Source organism: Narcine bancroftii, chromosome 7 (assembly GCF_036971445.1).
Source record: "Narcine bancroftii isolate sNarBan1 chromosome 7, sNarBan1.hap1, whole genome shotgun sequence".
Taxonomy (NCBI): domain Eukaryota; kingdom Metazoa; phylum Chordata; class Chondrichthyes; order Torpediniformes; family Narcinidae; genus Narcine; species Narcine bancroftii.
Genome location: NC_091475.1, coordinates 80311974 through 80329554, shown reverse-complemented (window position 1 = coordinate 80329554; position 17581 = coordinate 80311974). Strand labels below are relative to the sequence as shown.

At 44.5% G+C, this 17581-nt stretch overlaps 1 protein-coding gene across 1 annotated transcript in view; it reads right to left on the bottom strand.

Annotated features, from left to right (window-relative positions):
• The window catches only part of nalcn (sodium leak channel, non-selective), a 240857-nt gene that overhangs the window by 221181 nt on the left and 2095 nt on the right, over window positions 1-17581 (bottom strand). The window contains exon 2 of the mRNA XM_069890481.1: window positions 10560-10742. Within this exon, the coding sequence (XP_069746582.1) occupies window positions 10560-10742 (183 nt within the window). The remainder of the gene's footprint in view (window positions 1-10559; window positions 10743-17581) is intronic.

Here is a 17581-nt window from a genome sequence, read left to right as displayed (position 1 = left end):
AGTCATTCCATCATGAGCTGATCCATTCTCACATTCAGCCCCTCTCACTGCTTTCTCCCCATAACCTTTAATATCCTGACTATTCAGATAGCTATCAACCACTGCCTTAAATACACCCAAAGACCTGGCCTCTAGGGCTGCCCACATGGTAGCATATTTCAGAAGTTCACTCCTTGGCTGAAGAAATTCCTCCACATCACGGTTTTAAATAGGCACCCTTCAACCCTGAAAGTGTGCCCTCCTATCCTAGACTTCCCTACCACAGGAAACAACTTTTCTCATCTACTCAACCCAGGCCTTTCAACATTTGAAATGCTTCTATGAGGTCTCCCCTCATCCAAAGAGAACAGTTCAAGAGCTGTCAAATGTTCCTCATATACTAATCCCTTCATTCCATAAATCATCCTTGTGAATTTTCTCTGAACCCTCTCCAATGCTAGCACAACTTTTCTCAAACAGAGCCCAAATCCATACCTTGCACTCCAAGTGAGGCCTCACCAGTGCCTTATAAAGCCTCAACATCACATCCCTGCTCTTGTATCCTATTCATGCCAACACTGCATTCACTTTCTTCACCACCATCTCAACGTGGAGATTATTTAGCAAGTCTATTTATACCTCAGAATTTTTAATTTTCTCCTCATCCAAATATTAGTCTGCCTTTTTATTCCTTCTACCCAAGTGTATTATGATACGCTTTCCAACATTGCATTTTATTTGCCACCTTTTTGCCCGTTCTCCTAAACTATCCAAGTCTCTCTGTAGCCTCTCCACTTATTCATCCTATCTTCCCCCACCTATCTTTGTATCATCTGCAAACTTATCCACAAAGACATTTATTCTGCAGTCAAATCATTAACATACAATGTAAACGAAGTGGCCCCAACACTGACCCCTGCAGGACACCACTGGTAACTGTTAGGCAACCGGAATAAGATCTCTTTATTCCCACTCTCTGTTTCTTATCAGTCACCCAATGCTCTATGCATGCTAGTATTTTTCCTGTAATTCCATGGGCTCACATGTTGTTAAGCAGCCTCATGTGTGGCACCTTGTCAAAGGCTTTTTGAAAATCCAACTGTACAACATCCATTGCTTCTCCTGTGACAAGTCTGCTTGTGGTTTCCTCAAAAAAATTGTCATAGGTTTGTCAAGATTTTCCCTTAAAGGAGACCATATATGCACCTCCAGGCATAAGCTTATGGAGACTCTTTGGTTAAGGGGGTATAAGGATTGATTTGCCTAAAATTTTACATGGGGCCTGCACGGCTCCCAAGCCTCGCATCTCATCTCTGGGTCCGGACAAAGGCAACTGCATCCTCTGCAAACCAACTGCCGGGGTGTGCTGAGCAGGGGTGTAGGTGGTGGTGGGCGGGGAGGGAAGGTGCTGAACGGGCTGGGGGAGGAGTTGCTGAACAGGGGGAGCTGGTGGCCAAGCAGGGGAGCCATCATCGAGGTGCTCACTCACCCTGGGCACCGGGTCTGAGGCATGGAGCCAGGCACCCCACCATGAAGCCCCTGTGGCCGAACTCTGCCTGGTGCCAGCTCATCCTATCTGCCAGCCCCGGTTCTCAAATTCATTGACGTCACTCATGCACGTGTAAAAGAATAAAGCCCAGGATGCTGTCAACTATAAACTAAGTCTGCAGTTGTGAGGTAAAGAGGGAAGGTGAGATTGGGCAAAGCCGAGGAGACAGAGACCTGAATCATTCAGGTTTCTGTATCCCCAGCTTTGTCCAAATTTTCTCCACTGTTTTGCCCAAATTTCAGAGGTGGGGGGCATGGTTGCTCCCCCCCACCCACCCCAGGTACTCTGTAACATCCTTGACAATTGATTCCAACAACTTCTCAACCACCTATGTTAGGCTAACAGGACTATAATTTCCTTTCTGCAGCCCCCCCTCCCTTTTTAAATAGGAGAATGACCTTTAACATTTTCCAGTCCTCTGAAACCATAACAGAATCTATTGATTCTTGGAAGATCATTATTATTGCCTCCACAATCTCTATAGTTACTTCTTTCAGAACCTGGGGGTGCATTCCATCTGGTCTGGGAGACTTACCTACTTTTAGACCATTCAGCTTCCCAAGCACCTTCTCTCTGGTGATTGTGACTGCACTCACATCTCTTCTCTGACACCCTTGAAAGTCAGGTACACTCCTAATGTCTTCCACAGTGAAGGCTGATTTAATAACAGCAGGGGGAAACCGGTCCTTGACACTTGGCAGCACAGGGGGTTGAATCCGGCACTTCCGTGTGGAGTTTGCACATTCTTCCTGTGGTTGTATTTTCTCCAGGTGCTCCAGTTTCCTCCCACATTCCAAAGATGGATGGGGTTGGTAGGTGTAATTGGGTGGCATGGGTTTCAATGACCAAAATTGGCTCTACCATGTTGCAAATGTATTACATTTTTATCAATTAACTCATGCATCTTCTGCCTGAGAGGAGGGGTGGGATGAGAAGAGAAGAGAGTGTGACTGGGGTAGAATTAGTCCTTAGTACATTGGATACTATGCTGAAACAGCAGAAAGCTGAGACTGTCAGTGGAGGGTGGTTTATGTGATGGTTCACAACTCTTATTTTCTGTGCAATACACAAATCTGCTCAAGAAACTCAGCCGGTTACACAGCATCCATGGGAAGTAAAGGGCAGCCAATGTTTTGGGTCCTGTCCTTTACATCCCATGGATACTGCGTGACCTGCTGAGTTTCTCCAGCACATTTGTGTATTGCACTTGACGCCAGCATCGGCAGACTTTCTTAGTTAACTCTCATTTCCTGTGGTTTTGGTTGGGCAGGGCAGTTCCTGCAGTGATGACCCGGACAGGATCATTTCAATTGCACATCTATAAAACGGGAAGGTACCACAACAGTAGAGTTTGTTTGATGAATTCCAGAGAAGTCAAGGGAGTGGGAATGGTGTTGGGGAAAGAGTTGTCTCTTGTTCATGGTTTGTGCAATGCTATCGCAGTACCGGCGGCCCGGGCTCAAATCCATCGCTATCTGTAAGGAGTTTAAAGTTCAAATTTATTGTCAGAGTACATACATGACATCATATACAACCCTGAGATCCTTTTTCCTGTGAGTCAGGCAGAATTTTTACTTACTGGTAAATCTGAATTGTATCCAAGAAGGAAGATATGTATTCAAATGAGAAAAATGTAAACAAAGAAATGTATACAAACTGACTGTACAATACAGAAAAAAAAATTAATATTCAGTAATAATGTGCAAAGTAAATGTCCTTAAATTTGAGTTCCTGCACAGGTCTGTTGTTTAGAAGTCTGATAGTTGAGGGCTAGCAACTGTTCCTGTACCTGGTGGTGTGAGTCTTGTGGCACCTATACCTCTTTCTGAATTGCAGCAGTGTGAACAGAGCATGTCCTAGGTGATGTGGATCCTTGATGATTGCTTCTGCTCCCTGTATATGTCCTCGATGATAGGGAAAGTTTTGACCGTGATGTACTGGGCTCCCTCATGTTCTCTCCAAGACTGTGAGGGTTTCTTTTGGGTGCTCTGGTTTCCTCCCTCGTTTCAAAGATATATGGGGTCAGTAGGTCACATGGGTGTATTTGGGCGGTATGGGCTCATTGAAGCCTGTTTCCATGCTTTATCTCTTAACTTTTTTAAAAAATTCTACTTTATAAGAATTTTCTGATGAATTTTAAATTTTAGAATCGACTGGTCAAACTGCTCCCAGAAGCCACCTCACTGCACCAGGTATAATGTGAAAAATAAACTCAAACACTACAATGGGAGAGCTATCAGCTTTGACCAGCAGATGTCTAGAGTTTGCCATTTTCAGGGATGTGGGGGGAGGGGTGGTGGTGAAAAAAGCAAGTTCAGAGCTACCTTCATTAACAGTGACCCCTGCCTCTCCTGAACATGCACTTGCCAAGATGCAGAATGGTCACCAAAGGGAGCACACCACTGGGTGCAGCGTGGGCTCCCTGAAAAAATGTGACTTCCCCCCCCATTTCCCCTCACATCTGCCCTGGCCCCCTATGCTCCCAGATGCAACAAGGATTCCCTTTGTCCTCACCTACCACCCACCAGTCTCCACCCACATATCATCCTCTCATTTCAACCCCCACAACATGATCCCACCACTAGACACATCTTCCCCTCTCCGCCTTCCACAGGGACCGCTCTCTCTGTGATTCCCTAATCCACTTATTCTTTCCTATCAATTGCCCCCTTGGTACCTAACCCTGTGACCACTAGAAATTCTACATTTGTGTCTACACCTCTTTCCTCACAACCATTCGGGGCCCTAAACAGCCCTTCCCAGTGAAGCAACTTCATTTGTAAATGGGTAGGGGTCATCTACTGCATCTGGTGCTCCCGTTGTGTCCTCCTCTACATCGGACAGGCTGGATGCAAACTGGGATATTGCTTCATTGAGTACCTTTGCCCGGTCTGCTGTAACAGAGGGAATCTTCCAGTGGCCAACCATTTCAGTTCCCTGCTCTCTTCCCATGCTGATATGCTTGTCCACGATCTTGTGCACTGCCAGACTGGGATCACTCGCAAATTGGAAGACCAACACCTCATATATCATCTGGGCACCCTCCAGCCAGATGACATTAACATCAACTTATCCAGTTTACATTAGGTCCCTTCATCTTCCTTTTCCCTATCCCTGTCTCCTTTCCTTTAGCTCTGCATTCAGAGCTAACCCTCCCCTGATTAATTCTCAGCTTTTCTCACCTGCCCTTCTCTCCTTATCTCTTGCCTGTTGGCCTGTGCTTCTCTCCCTGCCCCTTCTTCCCTCCTCTCCCTGCCCCTTCTTCCCTCCTCTCCCTGCCCCTTCTTCCCTCCTCTCCCTGCCCCTTCTTCCCTCCTCTCCCTGCCCCTTCTTCCCTCCTCTCCCTGCCCCTTCTTCCCTCCTCTCCCTGCCCCTTCTTCCCTCCTCCCCCCGCTTTTTTTTTAATTCAGGGGCCTGCCTACTTTTTGCTTATATGTTGACGAGGGGCTCAGGCTGGAAACACTGGTTAAATATCTTTGGCTCCTATGGACATTGCAGGATCTGCTGAGTTTCTCTAGCACTTCTGTAGAGTAACAACAAACACCAACTGTTGTCGAAGGATCCCAAGCTGAGGAGAGGCCGGGGTCTGTCTGTGCAAGTGGGTGGGAGGTGGTCCCAAGCCAGTGCTGCTGATGGGCACATTCCACACTGGAACCACAAGCTGAGGGATGCTCCAAAGCTCAGGAAAACCACTGCAAAGAACCCAGTGTGTGGAAGTGGGATGGGGGGGGGGGGGGGGGGGGGGGGGCGGGAGAAGAGGACTCCCTGCCAATCGACACAAAGCAGCTAGTTTCCAAGGTAAAAACCTCCCTCACAGCATTAGTACAACAAAGTAACTGATCACAGGGGGTATCCTCATCAACAGTGCTGTAGTGGAGACAGTCGATAGTTTGAGATTTCCAGTGACCTGACCTAGAGATCCATGTCAATGTGACAGTCAAGAAACTGCACCAATGCCTCGACTTCCTTGGAAGGAGGAGACTCAGCATGTTCCTTAACAACTTCTATAGGTGCACCATCAAAAACACACTTGCTGGATCCAAGATCAGAATGGTGGAGAATGGAGCTCGAAATATAACACACATTTCCCTCCATATAACTCCATCCACACTTCTTGCTGCCTAGGAAAGGTAGCCAATATTTTGAAAAGCCCATCATACCCCACACACTCTTTTCTCTAACTGGAGAGAAGGCTTCAAGGTCCAAAAGTGCACATGAATAGCCATAAAGAGTTTCCTCCCTGTAGCCATCAGGTTTCTGAATGAACTCCACAACAGTGCTACTACGCTTCCCTTGCCATGTACTTATTGATCTTTCCCTGTAACAATATATCCTTGCCAATTACTTGGTAGAGCAGTATGAATGTGTGAGTTTACTTGCTGGATTGCTCGCATATGAACCCTTCTCAATGGAACAGGTATAATGTGCACATAAATAGTCTTGGAATGAGCATTACAGGACCCTTCACTCTTTGCTCCTCAAGGAATGTATTTGGAGGTAAAGGAATGCAATAGAAACTTTGTGTGCAATGCAATGACTGTGAATGATGATTCCAGTGTAGAGCCACAGTCATGGACCCACTGGGTCCATACCGACCAATATGCCTATGTGTACAAATCCTACTTGCCTGGATTATTTCCATGTCCCTCAAGCCCAGCTCATTCAAGTACTGTTCCACTGTTCCTGCCTTCTCTGGCAGCTCATTCCAGATACCAACTATTCATGAAAAACATTTACCCCTCACATCCCCTTTGAACCTCCTGCCTCTCATCTTAAACTAGGCCCCTCGGTTATCAGACACCCTTCCCTGGAAAACAAACTGATGAGCTACCGTGTCAATGCCTCTCCTAATTTTACATTCCTCGACCGTCACCTGCAGTCTCTTTTGCTCCAAGGGAAAAAGAGCTGGACTATCCAAATTCTCTTGACAACTCAAGTCCTCCAATCCAGGCAACATCCTTGTGGATTCTTTCTAGTTTAATCATATATTTCCTTTAACTGGGCTACTGTTGTACATCACTGGTTTAGATTAAGAAATGAATGGTTTTGTGGCCAAGTTTGCAGATGATTAGATTCAGATTTATTGTCAGAGTACATACATAACATGACATTATATACAACCTTTGGATTCTTTTTCCTGTGGATGAGGCAGAATTACCACCTACTGATAGTGCAAAAAAACTGTACTCAACATACACGCAAACAAATGTAGTCCAACTCCATTATTCAAAATGGTCAGGACTGGGCCTATGTCGGGTAAACAGTTTTGTCAGAAAACTGGTCATTTTTTAAAAACAGCATAGTAGCAACAGCAAATCACTTGTAACAGTGTTTAAACAAAAAAAAAAACAAAAAAAAAAAACAAGGGAAGGCTTTTTAAGCATTAAAATATTTAATTCTCACCAAAAAAACAACCTGAATAAAATAAGGTCTTTCAGCTTTGAAAATTTTCAGATAAATGAGGATTTATGATTTTTCTGAGCCGAACAGACGTCACTTCCGGGTCTAAAAAAAATTCGAATGAGCATTTTGGATAACCGGAGTTGTACTGCAAATGTAAATAAACTGCCCGAGCAATACAGAGAAAAAAAAATCAATAGTAAGAGTCCTTTAATGAGTCCCTGATTGAGTTTATTGTTGAGGAGTCTGATTGTGGAGAGGTAGTAGATGTCCCTGAATGTGATGGTGCAAGTCTTGTGGCCCTTTCTTGATGGTAGCAGCGAGAACAGAGCATGTGCTGGGTGATGTGGATCCTTGCTGCCTAACGACAGCATTCCTTGTACATGTTCTTGATGGTGAGGTCCTGGGCTGTGTCCACTACCTCTTGCAGAGTTTTACGTTCAGGGATATTAGTGTCCCCATACCAGTCCATGATGCAGCCAGTCAGCACACTTTCCACCACATATCTGTAGAAACTTCCGAAAACCTGAGGAAGTAGAGGCACTGATGAGCTTTCTTCATGATGTGAATAGTGTGTTGGGTCCAGGAAAGATCCTCTGAGGTAGTGACGCCCAACTACTTTCATCCTCTCCATCTTGGACTCCCATGATCACTGGATCGTACATCTCCCGTTTTCCTTTCCTGAACTCAACAATCAGCTCCTTGGTTTTGGTCACACTGAATGAGAGATGGTTGTTGGTGTACCATCCAGCTAAGTTTTCAATCTCCCTCCTGCATGCTAACCCATCACATCTTTTTATACAACCCATTACTGTGAATTTGTAATGGTGTTGTTCTCAAAACATGCCACAGTCATAGGTGTATAACAGTTAGAGGAGGTGGCTAAGTACGCAGCTGTGTGGTGCTCTGGTGAAGATCATGGGGGAGATGTTCTTACCAATCTTCACTAATTGCGGTCTGGAGGTGAAGAAATCCAGGATCCAATTACACAGTGGAGTATTGATGCCCAGGCCTTGGAGTTTGCTGATCAGTTTTGAGGGGATGATGATGTTGAATGCCAAACTGTAGTTGATAAAGAGCATCCTGATACATGCATCTTTGCTGTCCAGGTGTTCCATAAATTGTGTAGAGCCAGTGAGATGGCATCTGCTGAAGATCTGTTGCTACAATGGTTGAAATGGAATGGATGATAGGTGGAGGAGCAGGTAGTGTTGAGGAAACAGAGAGACTGCAGAAGGACATAGACAGATTAGGAGTGGACAGAGAAGTGGCCAGTAATACCCAATGTTGGAAAATGTATGGTCATGCACTTTGGTAGAAGAAATAAAATGGGCACTCTATTTTCCAAATGGGAGAAAACTGAAAATTCCCAGATGCAAAAGGGCTTAGGAATCTTTGTGCATGATAACCTGAAGATTGAGTCAGTGGTAAAGAAGGCAAATGCAATGCTAGCATTAATTTCAAGAGGAATAGGATACAAGAGCAGGAGTGTGATGTTGAGGCTTTATAAGGCAGGTGAGACCTCACTTAGCTCCTCATTTAAGAAAGAATTTGCTGATGTTCGAAAAGGTGCAGAGGAGTTTCACAAGAACAATTCTGGGGATGAAAGGGTTATCATATGAGCTATGTTTGATAGGTCTTGTAATTATGGGAATTTAGGAGATGATGGGGGAGACGAGGACTAGAGGGCATAGTTTAAGAATACAGGGTAGGCCCTTTAGGACGGAGATGAGAAAGCATTTTTTTACCCAGAGAAGTGTGAATCTGTGGAATGCTCTGCCACAGAGGGTGGTAGAGGCGGATTCGCTGACTATGTTCAAAAGAGAGTTAGATAAGACTCTTGTGGGTAACGGAGTTAAGGGTTATGGGGATAAGGCTGGAAAGGGGTACTGATGGAAATGATCAGCCATGTTCTAAAATGGCGGTGCTGGCCCAACGGGCCAAATGGCCTACTCCAGCTCCTATTGTCTATTGTCTATTGAAGGTGGATCTCATTGAAATATTTTGAATGCTGAAAGGCATGGACAGAGGAGATGTAGAAAGGTTATTTTCCAAGGTGGGAGAGTCCAGAACAAGAAGGCACAACTTCAGGATTAAAGGGCATCCACTTCGAACAGAGATATGGAGAAATTTCTTTGGCCAGAGGGTGGTGAATCTTAAGGATTTGTGGCCAAAGGCAGTCATGGAGGCCAAGTCATTGAGTGTATTTAAGGCAGAGTTCTTGATTAGCCAGGGCATCAAAGGTTATGGGGAGAAGGTTGAATGAGAGAATAGATCAACTCATGATTGAATGGCGGGGCAGACTCACTGGGCAAAATAGCCTATTTCTGCCCCCATGTCTTATGGTCTACCACAATTACACAGTGTGGCTTAACCAATCTTTTTATAACTGGAAGTAAACAAGAAAATCTGCAGGTGCTGGGGTCAAGTGCAGTACACAAAAGAGCTGGAACTCAGCAAGTCAAGTAGCATCCATTGGAAGTAAAAGACAGACAACATTTTGGTCTGGAGTTTCAGAAAAAAAAACAAAAATTAAGCATAGACTTTAATAAAAAGATGGGGTAGCTAATAGGCAGGAGAAGAGGGAGGAGCACAGGCTAACAGGAAAGAGGCAAGTTACTGTCATTTGCCGCACACCTGTAAATCTTCTGTATTTTCTGTACCCAATACTGCCTCCTCTACATTGGGGAGTCTAGACTTGGGCACGGTTTCATTGAGAACCTTTGTTCTGTCCGCTACAAGGACCTCACAATGGCCATCCACTTTAATTCCACACCCCATTAGTACACAATCACATCTGTCCATGGCCTCATGCACTGCTAAACCGAGGCTACCCCCAAATCTTGTATTCTGTTTCAGCAGTCTCCAACCAGATGGCATCAATATTGACCTCCAATTTCCATTAACCTCTTCCCCCATCTTTTTCTCTCCCTTCCTCTAGCTCCCCACTCTCTCCCCTTCCTGATTTCTCCTATCAGACAGCAGTCTTTCTTAGCCCTCTCCCCATCACTTCTCAGCTGCTTCTAACTTCTCCCCCTGCATCCACCTATTAGCTCTTACCAGTTAGCCTGTGCCTCTTCATTCTCCCTTCCTTCCCCCCCCCCCACCTTTTTATTCAGGTGCCTGATTTTTCAGCACTCGAAGAAGGGCCCAGGCCTGAAATGTATGCTGTGACCTACTGAATTTCTCCAGCATTTGTTTTGTACCATTGCAACAACATCCCACTCGGCGAATGAACACATTGTGAGCCAAACACATTTTTCCACCATCCTATCTATCTCCATGGCACATTCAAGGAATCCCGCATTGTATCATTTGGTAATTTTAAAAAAAATTGAAGTAGATTATAGGGAGGATAAAAAAAAAATCAGTTTTCTTCAAATGTCATCTTGCTCTGTCAGTTCTACTGGAGAACGGAGTTACTCTGGGGGAACATAAACACGTCCATATCTCAGAGCACTCCAAAATGAGGATTTATCTCTGTTCCTTCATTGCTGGAACTATTATATTACTACTATATTATATTTTTTTAAAAGCTGTTTGGCTACAGCAAGTAAGGAGGTCAGTGCATATGTACATTGTATAGTGTGTATGGCAATAAACACATTATCACAATCATAGGTGATCATACCTTGACTATGCCTCGAATATGCATCTTTGCAATCATCTCCGAAGAATACAAAAACATGAGCAGAGTGTCCAGGGCGAATGTTACGTACTGAAGCGGTGGGTAGTGCTCAAAGGTCTTGGGTGTGTTCATGCAGACGGAAATCACACTGATGATGGCGCAAACCCGCAGAAGAGAGTGGACCCACTGCACAAGAAGAAGCACAGGTCAGTTCCGACCCCTTCCTTCCAACAAGGGAGTTTAAACCAGCCCCTTCCCATCTCCCCAACATGCATTTCATACACTGGTGTAGTTGGCTCTTGGAACAGGAAAACACATCGGCCAAGCTGTGCCCAGTAAGATCCCCGAAACAGAACTGTGATAAGTGACTATCCTTCCTGCTTCAATCTATTGAGGGTTAAATAACGATCTCAGGTAAAAGGTGCAACACACAACTTTGCTAGAGAAACTCCACTTCATGTGAATTTGCCAGTGTCATTTATTGCATCCAGCACTCCCAATGTAGCCTCTTCTACATCAAATGCAGAGTGGGAGATCGTTTTATTGAATACCTTCACTCTGTCTATTACAATAACATGGACATCCCAGTGGCCAATCATTTTAATTCCACACTCCATTCCCACATCAACCTCTTACTGCAAAATCTAGTGGACACACCTTATATTTTGTCTGGGCACACTCCAACCAGATGGCATTAACATTGGCTTTTCCAATTTCTCCCAGTCATTCTCTTACCCTATCCCTCTCTCTCCCTTCCTCTAACTCTCCACACCCTTCCCTTCTTCTCTTATCAGAGAGCGAACCTTCTTAACCCTCTGCTCTCTACACAATCACTTCTCAGCTTTTCTCTTTCTTACCCTCCCACCTGTTTCATTATCACCTCTTACTTGTTATTGTTAGCCTGGGATCCTTCTTCTCTTCACTCCTCCAACCCAACTTTTTAGTTTAGGCATCTGCCTGTTTCTTTTGTACTTCTGATGAATGGCCCAGGTATAAAATGATGGTTAACCTTTACTCCCTCTGGCTGTTGTGTCATCTGCTAAGTTTCTTCAGTATATATGTGTGTTGCACTTGACCTCAGCCTCTTCAAATTTTCTTGTTTAACCCCAGGAGAAAGTTTCCTGCTCCTCAAAATAGTGTCATGGGATCTCCGATGTTGCCACAAAGCTGGGCCATGATTTAATGTCTCGTGCTAATGGCACTGCTGGGCTGTTGCCCTGTTACACGGGATGATCTGTTCTTAAGTATTTAGTGTGGGAATTTAACCCACAACCTTTTGTTGGAGGTGATAGCACTGCCACCAACATACATTGAGTTGAAAAGACTGTGAGCCAGGAACAAGAACTGGGGAAGGACCTGACACAAGTATACAAAGTAATAAAAAGCATAGGTAGTACAGATAGAAGGAAATCTCTTCTCCACACCAGAGTGGTCCTAAAACAGAGGACAAGAGTTTAATAATAGAATGGAACTTCTATTCTTAAACTCTTGCCTGAAGGGATGGTGGACACAGAGACAAGCATGTGGGAATAAATTGTGAATATTCACATTAACCATGCTCTTATGATGTTATAAAAGTCACCGGTCAGCTTCCTACACTTCCAGTCTCCCCTTGTAACTCGAGCTCTCCACTCCAGTCGACAACCTGGTGGATCATTTCTGCACCCTTTCCAGCTTAATGACATCCTTTCGATAGCGATGCAACCAGAACTGCACACAATGCTCTAAGTGTGGTCTCACCAACATCTTGTTCAGTTGTAATGTGATCTACTCATAAACACTTTATTTTCAGGACTGCCTGTTTGCAAAGGTTTCAATGTACATCACACGTGCACTCACACAAATGCTGATCCCACTGCCTGCCAACCACTGATCTGCAATACTGGGAATAATAATTTACGTCCAAGCCACTGAAGGAACTCTGCTGCCATTAGACAGCTAAGCAGTCAACTTGTTTGCACAGTGACCTCACCAGTTCTTTTCCACTTCCATGATCTTATTTCAGATTTCCAGCTAGCTGTATTTTGCTTTTCTGTCCGCTCTAAATCTCACTTTTAAAAATAGCTTTAATGGTCAGTATTAGCACAGTCTGTGTAGTCATTTTGGAGGGCTGTTCCAATTTGGGAGATCAGTCTGGGAATGGACAAAGGAGATTCTTCCCTGAAGGACAATGGTGTCCCAAACTTATTGTTGCAACATCCCAGTGGTTTGGTGCTCAACATTAATGAACACATCTTTTTACCTCTTTTTTTCTCCTCCTGAATTTTTAATTGATTTTTTTAAGCTTTAATATCTTCTCACTTCTTTTCTTTTTTTTTATTAATTACAAACATTTATTTCATCATTTTGAACAATACATAAAACCAATGCAAAATGATACATGATTTTGTTTTTAATCCCACTCCCCCAAAAAGAAAGCACAAAAGAAAAAAATGGAGTAGATTTTTTTTTAAAAAAGAGATTACATAAGCCAACACATTATAACATATCCAAACACGCAAATCTTATGTTATAAATCAATTCTAAATGTTAAATTTCAATATATCTAATATTACTTCTAATTAATCATATATCTATTAAGAATCTCATATCTCTTCCATCATCTAATTTAGATTCCGTATTGAATCAATTCTCTAAAGTAAAATAAAACATCAATGTAATCAATATAATTCCATTCATAAACGTATATTTAAAAATAATAAAACTCCCTCTACAGCACTAAGGAATCTAGCACCACCCCCCTCTATCATATAAGATGCGACTCATGGCCACAAACCAGCAATTAAACAGCGGACGACAGACTCTGGCACATTTCACCTCCCAAATATTGCATCAATTTCAATTGGACTTCATATTTTAAATCGATTCTAAATGTTAAATTCCAAAATATCTAACAATAATCCTAATTAATCATATATCCATTAAAAATCTTACATCTCTACAACATCCAATTTAAATTCAGTATTGAATTAATTCTCTAAAGAAAAAAAATCAATACAACTCTTTTCATAGATATATACAATAGTGGAACTACCTCTCCTTTCTCCCCCCAACCCCCCCCCCCCAACATTGGCACTAAGGAAAAAAGCACCTCCCCCCCCCCCCTTGTACGGGATGTGGCTCATTGCCACAAACTAGCCTATAAACAGCAGCCGATGGACTCCGGCACCCTTCACCTCCCAGGTATTACATCAAAGCAGAATCTCTAATTTACTAGTCCATTGTCTCATTGCAAATAATTCCTTCTCATTTACTCGGCCCGTTAGAAGGCAAAGTTTCCACAAAATCTGATGCCTGTTTGTAATCCGTAAAAAAAAATATTTTTGCCATCCAGTAATACAATTTTAATCGTCACTGGATTTTCCTAAAGGCTTCTCTTGAGTTCATTAAACTGTCTCCTCTTAACCAACAGCTGTGTAGTAATATCCAGATCAAAGAAAATCTTCGAACCATGATATTCAAGTGGACTTTTCTTTATTCTTACTTTTTTTTGCTGCTAAGGCTAGGATCTTTTCCTTGTCTCGATATTTTGAACACTTAATTACTATGAAGCGAGCTTGCTCATCTGATTGCGGTCGTGGTTTAGGGCTCAATGTGTTTTTTCAATTTCAATTGGACCTTCAAATTGATTTACCCCCAGAACCTTAGGTGTCCATCCTTGGAGAAACTGAATCATGTCATGTTTTTCTTCTCCTTCCTTCAAACCAACAATCTTAATGTTGCTTCTTCTACTAAAATTTTCCATCTTATCAATTTTTTCCAAATTTATCTTCCTCTCAACAATTTCTTCCTCAACTTCAGACTTCAAATTTTTCAGCTTCTCCTTTAGGTTTACCCTTTTTGTAAACCTTCATAATATTCTGATTTTCCTCATTCTGTTGTTCTTGTACTTCCATCATATGTGTTGATAACTGTTCGTATTTTTCATTCATATTTTTAACCTCAGATCTTAAATAATCTATTTTGATATAATCCCACATTTCCCACACCATCTGTTGCAATTCACCATCAGAGTTCTCTTTATCATTTTGCATAGTCTTAGTTTTATATTTAACTTGTTTAACATTTTCATAGACTGAAGCAACATCTCCAAACCTTGTCTGTTCTTGTTCTACAATGCTTGCTAATTCACCACTGAAATCAATCATCTCACTCAAACTCGGGATTCTGACCTTACTTAAAGGATCTGTTTTCTTCGGCCTGACGCCATCTTCACCAGCTGAAAAGCTGGTCACACTTGCTGCTACTCCCAGCGACTCAACTCTCTGATGGGCCTTAGTTGTCACTCCAGATCTGGGATTTCTCTGTGTCAGAGCCACTTTTCATCTCCAGGAACAACTCCTTCATCTGCTCCAGCAACAATTCCTTTCTTCAAAGGCACTTTAAAAAGTAAATGGACTATTCTCATCTTCCTTTGTTTCTGAATCTGTTTATTTTAGCTAAATAATCATTTTCTTCTATTTTCCTGTGAGTTTTTAGGATCCTACGTCCTACGCATCACATGACTCCCCATCTTTTTACCCCTTAACTATTAACTTAGCATCACAGTTAGCATAATGCTATTACAGTGCCAGTGACCGGGTTTGAACTTTGCCATCTGTAAGGAGTGTACAAGCTTCTCCCCAGTTCCAGGTGCTCCGGTTTCCTCCCACATTCCAAAGATGGATAGGGTCATTTGGTTACATGGGTGTATTTGGGCAGCATGGGCTCAAAGGGTCTATATCTTCCAGCTGGGAAGTTAACTTGTGTTTCTGGATTGCGAGTCAAAGCCTCAAATTACAAGCCCCGTTATTTACCTGCCTGTCACAATTCGTACAAAAGCGACTCAATTTTGGCAAATGTTTCGACTGGCTGTGATATGCATTGGGAGCTTTGGAAGAAGGCATCTCTTGAATCTATGGCCTATCTATGGTAACATCTGGTCCAGCTCTCCCCAGCCCTGCTATTTGCAGAAGATGTACTTTTACACATATTGCCTAATTCACTGGTTTGCATATAGCTACAGGGATGGAATTTAAGAAGACGGAGGTTCTGCTGCAACTGTACAGACCACTGATGAAATTGGAGAGCTGCATGCAGTCTTGGTCCCCTTATAAATTATATACTGATGTTGTAGGTGCTGCAGAGGAGGTTCACCATGTTGATTCCAGAGGGGGTTAGTTTATGAAGAGAGATTGAAGGGGGTTAGTTTATGAAGTGAGATTGAATCACTAGTAAATCTCCTCTGCACCACCTTCAAAGCCAGCATATCCTTTCTCAAGCGAGGAGACCAAACTGTATACCGTATTCCAGGTGTGGCCTCTCTGCTACACATATTCTCCTGAATAGCTTCGTCAGAATTGGGAGCCACTGGAATTACAGGGGAATGGTTGGGGTTGGGCGGGGGGGGGGGGGGGGGGGGAAAAGGGGAGACACTAGCTGGTGTTAGACAAGAAACACTTGGATGATTGGATGACGAAGTTGAAGGGTGGGTTAGTTTGCAGATGACATGAACATAGGCAGTGTTGTGGATAGTCGGCAGAAGTTACAAAAGGAAATTGATAAGATGCAGGGTTGAGTTGAGAAGTGGCATATGGAGTTTAACCCGGAAAAGTGTGAGGTGGTTAATTTTGGTAGGCAGAATACAATATTAATGGAAAGACTTGGAGTAGTGGGGACGAACTGAGAAGTCCATGTCAATAGGACAAACGAAGCTGTAGCACGGGTTGATAGCGTTGTCAAGAAGGCCTGCATTAACAGTGGGATCAAGTTCAAAAAGTTGTGAGGCAACATTACAGCTATACAAGACATTGGTTAGACCCCACTTGAAATATAATGTTCCGTTCTAGTCACCTCATTACAGGAGAGATGTGGTTGCTATAGAGAGTGAGAGAGATTTCCAAGGATGTTGCCTGGATTGGAGAGCATACCTTATGCTCTCAGTGACCTTAGTCTCACCACAGCCCAAAAGTCGTTCAGCCCTGGGACCCTGCCAGTAAACCTTCTCCACTATATCTCCAAGCTCTTGATGTTTCTCTTCAAGTGTGATCCCAGAAACACCCAGCACCCTTAGTGATGTTTAACCAAGGATTTATCGTCTTAGTAAGTTTTCCAACCCAATCAGGTTATATAAAATCAATCAGCAGGGCAGCATTCATAGAAGAACTAATGTTAATATTCTGGCTGGTAGACCCTTTATTACAACATCGTGCACCAACTTAAGATCAACCAAGACGGTACGAGCCAGTTGGACTACATTGGGCAGAATTGCAACCCAAGGAGGTGGGGGCATTTATTTATTCACTGTTCACTTAAAGCCAAACAACAGTGTAGCCTTCAGGAAGTGTATGTTCACAGTAAGAGGCCACATTATTCAACTCTCTTTCTTTCCTCCCTTCCAACATTCCCCCCCAGCTCTCTCTCCCTCCCCCCCCTCCCTCTCCCCCCTCCCTCCTCCCCCCTCCCTCCTCCCCCCTCCCCCCTCCCCCCTCCCCCCTCCCTCCTCCCCCCTCCCCCCTCCCCCCTCCCTCCTCCCCCCTCCCCCCTCCCTCCTCCCCCCTCCCCCCTCCCCCCTCCCTCCTCCCCCCTCCCTCCTCCCCCCTCCCCCCTCCCCCCTCCCCCCCTCCCCCTCCCCCCTCCCCCCTCCCCCCTCCCCCTCCCCCCTCCCTCTCCCCCCTCCCTCTCCCCCCTCCCTCTCCCCCCTCCCTCTCCCCCCTCCCTCTCCCCCCTCCCTCTCCCCCCTCCCTCTCCCCCCTCCCTCTCCCCCCTCCCTCTCCCCCCTCCCTCTCCCCCCTCCCTCTCCCCCTCTCCCTCCCCCCCCCTCTCCCTCCCCCCCCCTCTCCCTCCCCCCCCCTCTCCCTCCCCCCCCCTCTCCCTCTCCCCCCCTCTCCCTCCCCCCCCCTCTCCCTCTCCCCCTCTCCCTCCCCCCCCCTCTCCCTCCCCCCCTCTCCCTCCCCCCCTCTCCCTCCCCCCCTCTCCCTCCCCCCCTCTCCCTCCCCCCCTCTCCCTCCCCCCCTCTCCCTCCCCCCTCTCCCTCCCCCCCTCTC